Source organism: Sus scrofa, chromosome 18, assembly GCF_000003025.6.
Source record: "Sus scrofa isolate TJ Tabasco breed Duroc chromosome 18, Sscrofa11.1, whole genome shotgun sequence".
Classification (NCBI taxonomy): Eukaryota; Metazoa; Chordata; class Mammalia; order Artiodactyla; family Suidae; genus Sus; species Sus scrofa.
In genome coordinates, this window is record NC_010460.4 from 38,310,597 (window position 1) to 38,326,548 (window position 15,952).

General features: G+C 36.9%; 1 protein-coding gene across 1 annotated transcript in view; it reads left to right on the plus strand.

Moving 5' to 3' along the window:
- HERPUD2 (HERPUD family member 2) overlaps positions 1-15,727 on the plus strand; it is a 41,804-nt gene extending 26,077 nt beyond the window's left edge. Inside the window, exons 6-9 of the mRNA XM_021078631.1 lie at positions 10,069-10,191; positions 13,034-13,357; positions 14,056-14,173; positions 14,861-15,727. Of these exons, the coding sequence (XP_020934290.1) occupies positions 10,069-10,191; positions 13,034-13,357; positions 14,056-14,173; positions 14,861-15,022 (727 nt within the window). The 3' untranslated portion in view covers positions 15,023-15,727. The remainder of the gene's footprint in view (positions 1-10,068; positions 10,192-13,033; positions 13,358-14,055; positions 14,174-14,860) is intronic.

Sequence of the window (15,952 nt, forward strand, 5' to 3'; positions counted from 1 at the left end):
CCAAGGAATAGCCACTGACTGTTTTGTCAAACAGGATATAATAAACATACAGGTATTCTTCGCTTAGAACTTTAAACCTAATTCAATTCTTAATGTAGAAAAACAAAAGCTGAGTATATAGCAAAATGTTAAAAACCTCATTTGTCTTATGTTTGCTTGTTTGTTTGCTTGCTTTTTAGGGCTGCACTTGTGGCATATGGAGGTTCCCAGGCTAGGGATTGAATTGGAGCTACAGCTGCTGGCCTACGCCACAGCCACAGCTACACCAGATCTGAGCTGTGTCTGTGACCTACACCACAGCTCCCGGCAATGCCAGATCCTTAACCCACTGGTCAAGGCTAGGTATCGAACCTGCAACCTCATGGTTCCTAGTTGGATTCATTTCTACTGTGCCACGATGGGAATTTCTGGCTCCTAAATCTGTACATCCACTAAGCTATACTGCCCTTCTGATTTAAACTAAGCATTAGTCATCTAGTAATAGATTATCTTAGTGAAATTCAAATCTTTTAAGGTTTTTTTTGCTTATCATCTTAATAAACATTTTTAGCAAAATAAACACTATTTCAGATTTTTCCAATCTGTTTTACTTACTTCTAAGATTTAAAAGCCTTTGTCTCCAAAGTTTTTTGATTTCTTCAACAGCCTAGTTTAGAAAAAGTATTAATCTTTTCCAAAGATATCCATGATCTTATTCTGAAGACCTGCAACCATATACACTGTTTTTATTACAAAATATGTTCACTGTAAGTATGAGAGTTAAAAATCTTATTGTTCAGAGATAACTGTTATTAACTTGTCATTATATATTCTTCCAGGTTTATTACAGCTATAATATTCTCACTTTCCACCACCACTACCACCATATTTGGTAAAAATTAGTAAAATCATTTCATGAACTAAGAGGAATTGAACGGCATTACTCTGCAAAAAAGACAGGAAACGAATCACCGTCATAAGAAAGCATTTTAAGCCACTGTTCTAGATTGTAAACCCTGAGAACACTGTTTTTCAGTTTTGGTTTGTAATAATCATTTTTTGAAAACAAAAATAGTCTCATAGGATACTTTATAAAAGTCTGTAATCAGCCTCATTTAAACACTTATTTTGATAAGAAGAACTGCACATTCAAGAACATAAGATAGGGAGTTCCCATCATGGCACAGCAGAAGCAAATCCGACTAGGAACCATGAGGTTGTGGGTTCGATCCCTGGCCTTGCTCAGTGGGTTAAGGATCCAGTGTTGCCATGAGCTCTGATGTAGTTCACAGAAGTGGATCAGATCCTGTGTTGCTATGGCTGTGGTGCAGGCTCGTAGCTGCAGCTCGGCTTTAACCCCTAGCCTGGGAACATCCATATGTTTGTGCGGCCATAAAAAAAAAAAAAAGAAAGAAACAATACCATGTGATCTAGCAACTCCACTTCTGGGTATTTATCTGAAGAAAATTAAAACACTTAATTCAGAGAAATGTATGTATCCCCATATTCATTGCAGCATTATTCACAATAGCCATTACAAGGAAGGAAACAACCTAAGTGTCCATAAATAGATAAATGGATAAGGAAACTGTACATATAAACAGTGGAATACTATTCACCTTTAAAAAAGAAAAGTTGTACTAGTTTACTCTCGCAATAGCAGTTGTTAAAAGAGCCCAATTTACCATACCTTTAAAAATATATGCTTGGCCAGTATGATAAGTTGGAATGTCTTTATTTTAACTTGAGACATGTTAAAGAGACATTCTTTTTATTTTGTTTTGTGAAATACTTTTCTCTTGGCATGTTGGTATTTTAGAAATTCATTTGTGACAGCTATTTATCTAAAAGGATATTAATAATTAATACTTATTGAGCACTTAGCACAAGCATAAGTGCACAAGTGCATTGGATTAAGTACTTAGACATGGTTTATTGCATTGGGCTTTATACCAACTCTGGGATCTAGGTACTGTTCTCTCCCATTTTATGAATGAGGAGAAAGAGGCGAAAAGGTTATGTAGCCTGTCTTTGTGCACTGAAGTGGTCAGTAGCAATTAGAATTCAAATCCATATCTGACTTGAAAGTATAGACTTGTTTGAAGTGGCTGTCTTTTCTATCATTTGTTTCAATATATTTTCTTAAGTTATCATTTGTTTTTTGACTTCATTTATAATGGTGGTTCTCACCCCTCTGCTTTCCCATTTCAAACTTTTCTCCGGTCAGATTTTAAGTGTTGGTGACTGAATAAGCAGATTTGTCTGTATGAGGACTTTGTGGCTTTATTCAGGAAACATTTACTTTAGAATTTGCTGCAGCTAGGCACTGAAGACAGGAAAATGAATTATGTAGTTGCCCTCAATGGAAGTGGGTCAGATCGGCAAATAAATTCCCATCCACTGATGTGCTATCATGGTCTTGAAAAAAGTTCTGTGGGAGCTGGAGGACGGGGTGACTCTCTGCTTGGAAGAGTCAGAGGTGGTAATGTTTGGGCTGATTTTAAGGGAGGTTTACCAGGGAGAACAAAGCGAGTGTGGAGAATCTTGAAAAGGCATATTCTGGAAACAGAGTGGGGACTTCCATGAGGTAGCTGCATCATTGCACAGCATGGTGGGGGAAATAAGGTTTTCTCTGAAAGAATTTGTTTCTAATTGTTGAAGTTTTCAGTTCCTTTCATCTCCTCTAAAAATTCTTAACTTTAAAAAGCATGCTAATGAATGGCTGTTGGTGTAGTTTGCAAGTACAGATTTTTGAGCAACAGTCTTTCAGGTTCTTGCTTTTGTCATAATTTCTATGGTACTTACCATCCCCATATGTTCCCATGGACTTCCCTTGTCCCTTTTCTCTGTGTTTAGTTTTCATACCATAGTACTAACTGATATAGCCCACCTGGAAAGGAAAAAGGACCTATCAGAACTTGTGCTATCAGATGATTTTCTCCCACCTGTATGTATCCATAGTTTCCTCACTGTGACTTTCTCTAACTTGGTAAGTTTATCCTCTTACTTTGTTTTCCTTGCATAAAGAATATGACATTTTGTATGGAGTCAGATATGTTACATTCCAAATAGCAATATTTTTCTTATTTTTGTTATTTTATTTGGTTCTCAGCAAACAAACAAACAAACAAAAAAACCCATTTAATTATTTGAATTATAAAAGCAGTATATTTGGAGTTCCCGTCTTGGCTCAGTGGTTAACAAACCCAACTAGCATCCATGAGGACTCAGGTTGTATCCCTGGCCTCGCTCAGAGGGTTAAGGATCTGGTCTTGCTATGAGCTGGTGGTGTAGGTCGCAGACGCGGCTCAGATTCCACGTTGCTGTGGCTGTGGCATAGGCTGGCAGCTGTAGCTCTGATTAGACCTATAGACTGGGAACTTCCATATGCTGCTGGTGTAGCCTTTCCCCCCGAAAAAAGACACACACACAAAAAGCAATGTGTGCATATTACAGGGTTTGGGAAAAACAGTAGGGGAAAGGGGCAAATTACCCATCTAGTTACCTAAAGACAACTATTTGTTAACATTTAGTATTTCCTTCCAGTATCTTTTTCTTCACAAATGATTTTCTTTAATGTAGTTGTACTTTTTTACCATGTTAACATTATGTTTTAATGTTGAAAAATTAATTAACTGAGATTTACAAGTTACTAGATTAAATAGTTGCTTATGATCAGTACTAACATTCAGCTTCAGCAACTATTAATAGGTTATGATTCTTCCACCACTCCCTCTTGCTCCTCCTTTTTCCCTTGGGCTGGAGTATTTTTAAAGTAAAACCTAGACATCATATCACTTCTTGCAAATACTCTACTGTGCATTTGTAGCAGATAGACAAATATGGACTATAAGAATCATTATACCATTAGAACACTGAACAGAATTAAAAATTCTTTAATATCATTTAATACCCATTTGTGTTCCATTTTCCCTGATTGTCTCAAATGTCTTTTCAAGGTTTGATTGGATCAGTGTTCAGAGAGATTGACTTACATCAATGTTTCTTCAGGCTCTTCTAATCTAATCCCTATCCTTCTTTCCTTTTTTTACTTTATGCCTTTTCTTTTGTTCTGTGCAGCTTCCCGCAGTAGTCCAGATTTGGCATCTTTGTGGCATCATTTAGTATTTACCTTTATTTCCATATTGTGCCTATAAACTAGTAGTTAAATATAGGATTGATTAAATTCAATTAAAGTTCAACTTTTAAATTTTTATTTTTATTGTGGCTTATGTGGTAAATATGAATATTAAATAACTTTATAAAACATTTTGCCAGTTGACTGACAAATAACAACGTAACTTTCAAATTTTAGAATCTTAACATTATTGAACTTTGTTTCTTACTCATGTAGTAGTCTGATTCTAGTGTTTTATCATTCCCACGGAGGTGCTTTTTCTCCATCTGGTGATTTAAGAACCCAGGGTTTTTCCGCTTTGTGTCCTTTCACCTCATAAGGGCTTGGAGTTTATCTGTATATACTTGGCAAATGGGGAGAAAAGAGCATAGGGAAACACACTTACTTTGTAAATGCCTTGCTCTGGAAGTGATACATGCTATTTTCCCTCATATTCCCTGAACAAGAACTAGCCACATAGCTCAGTGAGTTGCAGGAGGAGTTAGGAAATGTAGTTCAATACATACAAACACTCAAAAGAGGAAGCACAAATTTTGGGGAATACATCAAAATTTCCCTCCTTAGCAGTGATAATAACACTTTCCCCCCTTAGCAGTGAAAATAACAATACTTTATTAATATTTGCTTACTTTCTGCCAGACAGTATTTGATGTGATTGATAATTATATATATTATATACACACACACCTACATATATATATAACTTTGTGGGTTGGAAATGTTCTTTTTTTTTTTTTTTGTCTTTTGTTGTTGTTGTTGTTATTGTTGCTATTTCTTGGGCCGCTCCCACGGCATATGGAGGTTCCCAGGCTAGGGGTCGAATCGGAGCTGTAGCCGCCGGCCTACGCCAGCCAGAGCCACAGCAACGCGGGATCCGAGCCGCGTCTGCAACCTACACCATAGCTCACGGCAACACCGGATCGTTAACCCACTGAGCAAGGGCAGGGACCAAACCCGCAACCTCATGGTTCCTAGTCAGATTCGTTAACCACTGCGCCACGACGGGAACTCCTGGAAATGTTCTCATACCTATATCAGGAAACAGACACGGAGGATACTCCAGAATATATTTTACAAAAGACTTCCTTTTGACAGAAACTGAATCTTACTCTGATTTTTAATAAGAAATAGTAAATTGTATTTATATACAATACTAAAGTGGAATGTGCATGGAAATGTAGATCAAAGAATAAAAATTGTACTAAATTTAAAAACATTGGATGTATCATGAAATACGTCATGCTTCTTTTACAACCAATCCCATTTTAAAAATTTTCACACATGAAATTATTTCATGACTAGTAGATGTTTTCAAATACAGTTTTTAATTGATAAATACTAGACATCTGATTGCTATATCATATGTTTTTATCATGTAAAGAGATAATTCCCAAAGATAATGAAAAGTCAGTTTTCTCTATATGCCAGTGCTTCTGATTTTGATTGCTTTAACCTAAAGACTTTGTTAATTTCTCTCAGTCTGCTTTGATTTGAGCAAACCAGGAAAGGGTTTATTATCTATTTGATGACTGAGTAGCCTACTTCAGGCCATTAAAAAGTATTACTTAGAATAACTGAAAATTTGCAAAACTGCTGAAGTTATTTTTTATTACAGACTAGCTAGAGGACACAAGAGAGTATACACATATTAAAACATGAAATCATTTTTCATTTCCATTTCTACACTTTTTTTTTTTGTCTTTTTTGCCATTTCTTGGGCTGCTACTGTAGCATGTGGAGGTTCCCAGGCTAGGGGTCAAATTGGAACTGTAGCCACTGGCCTACACCACAGCCACAGCCACAGCCATAGCCACGGCAACGCGGGATCTGAGCTGCATCTGCAACCTACACCACAGCTCATGGCAACGCTGGATCCTTAACTCACTGAGCAAGGCCAGGGATCGAACCCACAACCTCATGGTTCCTAGTCGGATTCGTTAACCACTGAGCCATGATGGGAACTCCATTTGAACAACCTATCTGATTAAGCCCCTATAGGTTGTGTTTTCTGTATATCTGTTACAGATAGTGTGATGAATAGCTTTGTGTGTTTATCACTTCAGTTTTTTGCCATTTAGGAGTTCTCTTGTGGCGTAGCAAGTTAAGGATCTGGCATTATCAATGCAGTGGCTCAGGTCACTGCTGTACCGTAGGTTCCATTCTGGGCCCAGTAACTCCCACATGCCATGGGCATGGCCAAAAAAATAGTAATTTTGTGCCATTTATATTTAGAATAGATTCCTAGAAGTGGAAGTAGGTCAAAGTAGATGGATCAAAGAGTAAACGCCCTCATGAGAGTGGAATTAAAAATAGGCAGTTTCTGCATGATGGTAAGTGCTGTGATAAGGTCTTCTCTTGCTTTTTAATCATGAGCTATTGTCCCTGTTGTCACTTTCTCTTTGTAATTAGGGGAAAGGAGGCTGGGAATGGGAGTAGCTTGAATGGGTTGTTCCTAATGGGTTGTACAAAATTTTAAAGGGCAGAGATATGAAAATTTTTTTCTGTATTCCATATTTCTTTAAGCAGAAGAAATTTTTCAGAGAGCAGAATTCCTTGGGCAGTTGGGTATAAGTGAACATTTTAAAAGGTATTTTATTTTATGAAGTTGTTTTTTGAAGCTTTATTCCATTTTATCCTCCTAGCAATGAGCTGGATTTTACTTGTGCTCCTTGCCAACACTGGATATTGGCCGACTTAAAAAAATCTCTATCTTGGAGTTCCCGTCGTGGCGCAGTGGTTAGCAAATCCGACTAGGAACTATGAGGTTGCGGGTTCGGTCCCTGCCCTTGCTCAGTGGGTTGATGATCCGGCGTTGCCGTGAGTTGTGGTGTAGGTTGCAGACGCGGCTCGGATCCCGCGTTGCTGTGGCTCTGGCGTAGGCCGGTGGTTACAGCTCCGATTCAACCCCTAGCCTGGGAACCTCCATATGCCGCGGGAGCGGCCCAAGAAATAGCAACGACAACAACAACAAAAAGACAAAAAAAAAAAAAAACTCTATCTTTATTTTATTTGCATTTATTTGATGTTTTAATGATTACTTCCATTTCTATGAGTTCTTTATATAGAAAAGACATTAATTACTATTTATTGCAAACATTTCTTTCTAAGCTCTGTCTCTTTAAATTTTATGTTACCTTGTGTGTTGTCTTTTTTGTGCTTTCTTATTGCTTATAAGTTAGGAAAGCCTTCCTCCAAAGATTTGATAAATGATCAGTTCTAGTTGCTTCTAGATTTTCTGTGGTTTAACTCTTAATACTTGATTTTAGTCCATTTGAAACTCATCTGAATGTGGAATGAGGTGAAACTTTAAACTCCCTTCACCCAACCACCAATTTGGTCATCATTCTTCGCAGCTCCAAATAGTAATCCTCTATTGTGTTGTTTAATTACACATCCTATAGAATATTTTAAATTCTACAGGATTAATAATATATTAAATTCCACAGTAATTTGTTTCACTGCTCTGATGTATTTTAATAATAACTTTATACTTTTTTATCAAATAAACCCTTTATTTCTTGTTTTCTGTAGAGTGCCAAATGCATTTTTTTTCTGAAGAATAATTAACACAACTGAAAGTTGTAGTGTACCGGCCTTGGCCTGGAATGTATCTTAGCAATTATATAGTCTTGTAGTTTTTAACTTACTGGAGAGAAAGGGAAGAAGCCTATTGGAATCATCTAGGGGAATTTATTAATTTTTTGACAACATATTTTCAGTAATCATATTTATCTTTTTGGCTCCAGTAGGGTGAGGTGGGAAGCTATAGTAATTGTTTTCTAAGTGATTGTTAGTGGCCTTTTCTTCCATTGACCTTTAAAAACAGCAACAGAGTCCAGCCTTCACTTTTACAGTTGAAGCAATGGACTTGTGTGAGGTTACATTTCTTTTTAGTGGTAGAAATTGGTTGAACTCTACTTTTAGGGGGATGAGTTTTTCTTAGTTGAAAATACTGAGAAAATTTAATAGATACAGACTCATATTGTTGCTAGCTAATATTTGACTTAGATAGTTTTCAGATTTGCCAAATGCATCAGTTCATTGGTGGAAGTGCCAAAATCTTTATACGGATGTTTTCTAATACATCTCTGCTCCAGTAGTATGGCTTTCTCTCCAGGTTTGATCACTAATTGAAATTTTTTTTTTTTTTTTTGTCTTTTTGCTATTTCTTTGGGCCACTCCCACGGCATATGGAGGTTCCCAGGCGAGCGGTGAAAATCGGAGCTGTAGCCCCTGGCCGATGCCAGAGCCACAGCAACGCGGGATCCGAGCCGAATCTGCAACCTACACCACAGCTCACGGCAACGCCGGATCCTTAACCCACTGAGCAAGGGCAGGGACCGAACCCGCAACCTCACGGTTCCTAGTCGGATTCGTTAACCACTGCACCACGACGGGAACTCCTGAAATGTTTTTAAAGGAATATCTAGGGAAAGGTTCTTTTCCTCTTCTTATGCAGAATTTATTTATGAAGAGCTGGGGAAGAACTGTCTTGAAGGCGTCTCTGCTTTTCCTTCTTAATTCAGTATGTGGGAAAGTTTGGGAAGTGGCAGGGAAGGCTGTTTTTAGGAGGTAGAAGGATCTTCCTTATGGCTCCTATGCTGAGGTTATATGTAGGAGAGTTGATACCTTATTTAGTACCAAGTTGCCTTAAGTACAGTTTGTTGGTAAGTTTTATCCTCCCAAGCTTTTCTAAATTTGGTTTCTATAATCCATTTTATTAATTGTATATTAACATTCTTTAGAATATTAAAAATTAAAGTTCATGAATTTGTTAATTATCCTTTTCTCCCTCTGGATAGACCAAACTGATGTTAGCTAAAGATAAAATTAAAGTAATATGAAGAAGGAAAATTAGAAAATTGACAAATTCTGAATTTACTTATATGTTTATCCCTGCCTTGATGTATGTGAATATCTGCAAATCTCACCTTATAGGCTTTGGAGTCATGTTTAGAGTTAGGGGTAGGGGAGAGTGAGATTAAAAATAGCTAACCTTTGGAGTTCCTGTCATGGCCCAGCGGAAACGAATCCGACTAGGAACCATGAGGTTGTGGGTTCGATCCCTGGCCTCACTCATTGGGTTAACTATCCAGCATTGCTGTGAGCTGTCGTGTAGGTTGCAGACGTGGCTCGGAGCTGGTGTTGCTGTGGCTGTGGTGTAGGCCGGCAGCTGCAGTTCCGATTAGACCCCTGGCCTGGGAACTTCCATGTGCCCTGGGTGCAGCCCTGGAAGAGGCAAAAAGGACAAAAAAAAAAAGCTAATCTTTAGCGAGTATAGACTAACAACTCTGTGAGGAAGATTCTCTTATTAACCCCATTTTAGAGATGAGGAACCTGAGGAATAGAGAAGTTAAATGTGACATTCCACAAATTGTAATGAATTAATAGAATTTTAACTACTTTAGGAATGCATGTATAAATATATTCTGCTAGTCCTGGTTAACTAAAACATATTTTATAGATTTATATAGTGTTCATTTTTATTTTATAGCTGATAGCTAATGTATTTTAATGTATTTGAAATAATATTTTATTACGGAAGTAAAATACCATTTGGCTAATTCCCTCAAGTATAGGGTTTTGGTTCTCAAGAAGAATGCACTAAAAATACAATGGAAGTATTTTTTGACTTCTGTGTTGAAATGAGAATATAGCAAAGGTTTAGGCTTGCCACACATTTTGTGGATGATTTGCTTAATTTCCCATTAAAATGGGGCTGTAATGTTAGTTGTTAGTTAACGTAAGTGTTAATTGTATACTTGGGGTCACAGTCAACTTATATAAGCCATGGTAACTTACTTGAGGAATGTTGAAAATAAGTTTGGTTTTTTTCAGTAAAATTTAATATATTTTGTCAATGGGTGACTTATAGTTCAGAAATAAAAATGAAGAGAAATGCTTTCAACTTCTAGAGCATTCAGAGACATTTCTTCATTACTCCATTGCAGAAATGTAGACAACCAGCTTCCTGGGCAAGCTGTTCCGGCTGGATTCCCAGTGTATCCTGCTTTCAGCCCATTGCAGCTGCTCTGGTGGCAACAGATGTATGCTCATCAGTATTATATGCACTAGTAAGTTAATTTGAGTTCATTTTTTTACTCACTGTGATATTTTCCTTATTTTCTTTTTTATTCTGAGTAATTTGATTTGGGATTTCATTGACTGATGTATTTCAGTGGTTTTAAAAAATTAGTTTAAAATGATTTGGCTAAAGGAAAAAGTGTTCACACCCAATTTACATCAGCTTAACCCATTTTAGCAGCATTATATTTAGCTGTATTCAGATCATTTTCTCTATTTAAGAGGAAAAAACTTTACTAGAACATTTTATCTAATGAAGAGGAAAACACTGAAGACAGTGTCCCTGGAAGGCAGCAAATCTACTTGAAGGTCGATGTTGAATGAAAAAGGGGATAGAAGGAATCCTGTCAGGGAGGCGCAGACGGGGAGGCTAATCCGCTTTCTGGACTGTCAGTATTTTAGTAAGTTTTGCTTCTGGTCAGCAGAGAACACTCTTAGCACCAAATACAGTTTCTCAGCTTTCTTTCTTCTGTATTCATTTAACATTTCTAGCTTTTCTTTAATATTCACCTCTTCTTGTTTCTGTGATTCTGTTATTCTCTTCATTCTTTCTTTCTAACCACTCATTTTATGTCCTTTGATAAGCTGTTTTTTTCCCTTTTTCTAAATGGTGACATGTTTTGTTCAGTTAGACAGGTTTTTGTATACTTACCATGTGCCTTATGATACTCAGTCTGGTAGGAAAGACAGATTCAGTCCTGGGCTAGTCCTCTTGGATTTCCTTCTTCTTGGGCCTTAGTTTTTAATCTCTCTGTGATGACTCCCAATTCTTCATCTCCTGTGCCTCATTTTGTGTCTCCACTTAATTGTTGGAGATTTCCGTAGAGAAATTTTCCTTTCCCTTAAATTCACTGTGTCTAAAATTAGATTCTTCTTGACTTCCTTGTCAGTGAAATGGTCTCTTCTTAATCATCCTCCAAGCTTTTAACTTTAATCAGCTTTGATTCAGGCTTCTGTTATCTCTGAACCCAACAATTTACCAAGATGAATTAGTATGTTGTTTCTAGCTTCTGTCCTTCCCTATATCCTACTTAACAATATTTTGCAGATCCTTTTTCATATTAGACTCACTTTACTGCAATTACTCTTTCTCCTTTTAGGCTCTTACTATATATTTCATTGTACTTACTGCTGGGTTAACTTGCTTAACACACAACTGAGTCCATCATTCTCCAACCCCTAAAATATCTGATGGCTCTCTTGCTTACAGTGTGAAGCGTGCATCCTTATCCTTCCTCTAGACCTTACTCCATAGGATTATCCTGCATTGTCAACTTCATATCCTAATGCACTCCTATATAACCCCTTGGCTCCAGGCAGGCTCTTCATGCCATGGTAATAGTTATCATTTGAGTGACTGCTTTGTCCGTAGTACTCTGCTAGATGCTTTATACCCCTTGTCTTGTAACCTCATAAGAACTGTGTAAGATTCTTGGTGGTTTTCTTTTTCTTTTTTTTTTTTTTTGGTCTTTTTAGGGTCACACCCACAGCATATGGAGGTTTGCAGGCTAGGGGTGAAATCAGAGCTGTAGCCAGCAGCCTATGCCACAGCCACAGCAACGCCAGATCCTTAACTCACTGAGTGAGGCCAGGGATTGAACATGCGTCCTCATGGATACTAGTCAGATTGATTTTTGTTTTCTGCTGAGCCATAGACAGGAACTCCAAGATTCTTATCATAGGTTGCTACTAAACCATATAATCTTATGCACATTATTTAACTTCTGAGCCTCAAGTTCTCGCCTTTAATGAAATGGCTCACCTATGAATCAGAATGTCCATGAGATAGGAAGTGTTTTGGAAACAAAGATGTCTTCTACATACTGTCTTAAATAGGCTTTTGTAGCCTGGAAAAGTTCTATTTTATTTTGCTAGCTTGATTTTAAAACTTTTTTTGGTTTGTTTTTTTGTTTGGGGTTTTTTGTTTTGTTTTGTTTTGTTTTGTTTTTAGGGCTGTACCTGTGGCATATGGAAGTTCCCAGGCTAAGGGTCTAATCAGAACTGCAGTTGCCAGCCTACACCATAGCCACAGCAACACTGAATCCAAGCCGCATCTGTGACCTATGCATGGGAACTCCTAAAACTTTTTATTATAGAGAAATTTCAAGATATAAAAAGAATAGTAAAATGAATCTATGTGTTCTTATCACCCAACTTTTCAACATTTATCAATTCATGACAGTCTGGTTCCCCCTACCCCCCACCTTGCTGAATAATTTAGAACAAATTTCAGACATATTATCATTTTACAGGAAAAGTTATTCTGACTTGCAAGAAATCAAATTATAAGCAAACTTTAGGACCACAATTCTTTATAAGTTGACAAGAATATACCAGTGCTCTCCAGATGGAGTTCCCAAAAGTCAGGATTGGGCTTGAGGGATTGTTATCTGGAATTTAGTTAATATTTTAAGATAGTAATACAAGTCATTTATCACTGAGAGTGGGCACACAGGGTTATGATTAATATACATTTTTAGACAAATATTTTAAAACATGGGTAAGTGTGTTGGAAAAAAAGACCCAGTCATTACATTACAATTTAGTGAAAGAGAGAAAAGATAGGAATTAACATGGTGTTCCTATCTCTTCCCCTCTTCCCGGCCATCCTAGACTACCAGGCTAGGGGAACATCCTTTCCTGAGCTACTTCTACCATCCAGGTTGGCTCCACTTTCCCACTGGGATTTATGCTAGGAAATGTACAGGAGTTGTGATATTCCCTATTAGATTTATGAAACATACATATGGCTCCCCAAGAAGTTTTGAAAAATAGGACATAATATGATAAAGGTTTTTGTCTTTTTAATATTTATTTTGGTGAATATTTCAGTCAAGCTGCAGTTTCAGCACAGGCCACATCAAATGCCAACTCAGCCCAGCCTGCTGCTTCACAGCCTCTAAACTTGGCACACGTTCCTGGAGAAGAACCCCCACCAGCTCCAAACCTAGTGGCCCAAGAAAATCGACCCATGAATGAGAACGTTCAAATGAATGCACAGGGAGGTCCAGTGCTAAACGAAGAAGACTTCAATCGAGACTGGCTGGACTGGATGTACATGTTCTCACGAGCTGCAATTCTCCTTAGCATTGTATACTTCTATTCTTCCTTTAGTCGCTTTATCATGGTAATGGGAGCCATGCTACTGGTTTATTTGTGAGTGATGTTCATTCACTTTTTGTGGTTTCTTTTAATTACTTCCTAAAACTGTTCAGCACAGAATCTGGTGTGTGGTAGTGTGTTCTGAATGTTGAGTGAAGGGACATGAATGTTGGGCTTCTGACATCTGGCATCAAAAGCAAAGCAGGTTATGTGTAGTAAGAATGTTTATCAGTTGTCTAGAAGCAGATTTTTTTCCTTTGCTGTATTTTATAAAGATTGTTATAGACATGTTCTATCAATTATTTAGAACTTGAAGAGCATGTGATGTAGTCTTACACAGGATATTCTTTTTTGTTAATTACAGTTATCAATAGTAGGTCCTATAGGCATAGGTCAGATTTTTTTTTTCATGAGTAGACGAACTTTCAGTTGCCCCCTTTACCCCAAGAGGCCAACAAATATATACTTAAATTTCATTTTGAATAATACCAAAAAATGTCTGATATGTCTTGATATCTTAGTATGTCTTAATATCTAGTATAGACCCCATTAAGCTCATGATAGACTTTAGACTTAAATTGATTCCTTTTGCTTTTATTGCTTTGAGAAGGGTAGTTCTTGGCCTGAAGTAGATTTGGTTTTTTCATTTATCGTAATTCTAATCATTTTTCTCTTGTAGGACACTAATGCTTTATAGGTTTACATATAAAATAGTTCAACTTACTTTCTTTTCTCTTTATTTTACTGAATAGACACCAAGCTGGATGGTTTCCTTTTAGGCAAGAGGGAGGTCAGCAACAGGCTCCCAACAATAATGCTGAAGTTAACAATGATGTGCAGAATGCAAACAACCTAGAACTTGAAGAAATGGTATGCTAATGAGGTTTTTGTATACTTTAAATAAATATAGATGTTTCCTAAGCACTGTATGAGACCAGCACAATCAAAGAATTTTGAGGGGTTCCATAGTATTCGTAGAATGAAGTGTGAAGAAAAGTTAAAGTTCGCACGTGTAGAATATAATACCGAGTCAGTCATATATTGGAATTCAGTGGAAAGAACTAACATCATTCTTCCTAAAAATAGCCTAGAAAGAAAATTATGCAAAAAGTGAGAATTTATTATTTAAATTGGCAGTTATCCCTTTGAACTTGAACAATGAGGAATTTATCAGTTTTGGACTTAACGAAGGTTTCTAATGACCAGATAGTTCCACTTCTCTATTATATGCTCATATTCCTTCATTCGTTTTAAATTTTTTTTAGGGCTGCACCTGTAGCATGTGGGAGTTTCCAGGCTAGGGGTCAAATCGGAGCTACATTGCTAGCCTACACCACAGCCTGTGGCAATGCTGGATCCTTAATCTACTGAGCAAGGCCAGGGATTGAACCCAAATCCTCAAAGATAGTAGTTGGGTTCATTAACTACTGAGCCACAATAGAAACTCCCTTATATTCCTTATTTGGGAAGAATTTAACTCTTTCCTTTTCTGTCATGAGTTAATGCTGACTGACTGTTCAGATCACTTAGGAATATGTTTCTTGTTTTGTTTGAAAGGAGCGTCTTATGGATGATGGGCTTGAAGATGAGAGTGGAGAAGATGCAGGTGAAGATGGCAGTGCAATTCAAAGGCCTGGATTAATGGCGTCAGCTTGGTCTTTTATCACCACCTTCTTTACTTCACTGATACCAGAGGGGCCTCCCCAGGTTGCTAATTAGACCTGAAAAACTGTGCCAGCTGCAAAGGAGGGTCTGAATTTAGGAAAGTGTTTTAAATAACAGTGCAATTTCAAAAAATTTATTACTTTCTTTTCATCATCATGTACAGGGGTATTTTTTTCTTTAAGCTTCTCATGCATATGAATATTTTAAGCACAAATGGACTACTAAATGTGTGATTTTTTAAAAAGGTCCTAACAGAACATAGCGTAACAGTATTGGTCTTCCAGGTTTTATTAATTTCATTTATGCGTATTAAACCAAGACAGGCCTGTTTGTGTAGCTTATTTCTTTAAAGAGCTGCTTCACATATAAATGTCTATAGCTAATAGCCCAGCCCCTCAATGTATAATTTGAAGAAATATATCTATTTTCTGTGAATTATCCTGAAAGTTTTAAACTGAATGACCTCATAGTTTTTAACAAAGAATATTATTTACCTGAAATGTGCTAGTAGCATCTTTCCCAGCCATAAAGCAATAAACTTCTCAGTAATCTTAATTTTGAAATTTGAATAAATGGAAACTTTCTATTTTAAGGGCATGCACCCCATCAATTGGAATTAGTACTTTAAAAAAAATGGCAGCTCTTCAATGGAATTAACAGTGATATAAAATGTTTGATATGGGCAGTACTTTTATAAAATAAGATATGCTGGAAATCGCTCCCTGTAATTTTTTAAAATAAAAGGTCAATTATGGTAAACTCTCTTATGGATATTTATTCAAACTCTTCTGTAATATACCCATTACATGTAAAAATATATGTAAATTTCAGTAGTTGTTGGATTGCTAAAGTCTTCAGGGTCATTTTTACCTCTTTCCATTCCAGATGGATATCTTGTAGTTCTCAGGTGGTTTGAAACTTCATTAGTTTATTCAAAAATCCCTGTGAAAGTCAATGCAGTATTTCATAAGAAAGGAGTAAATA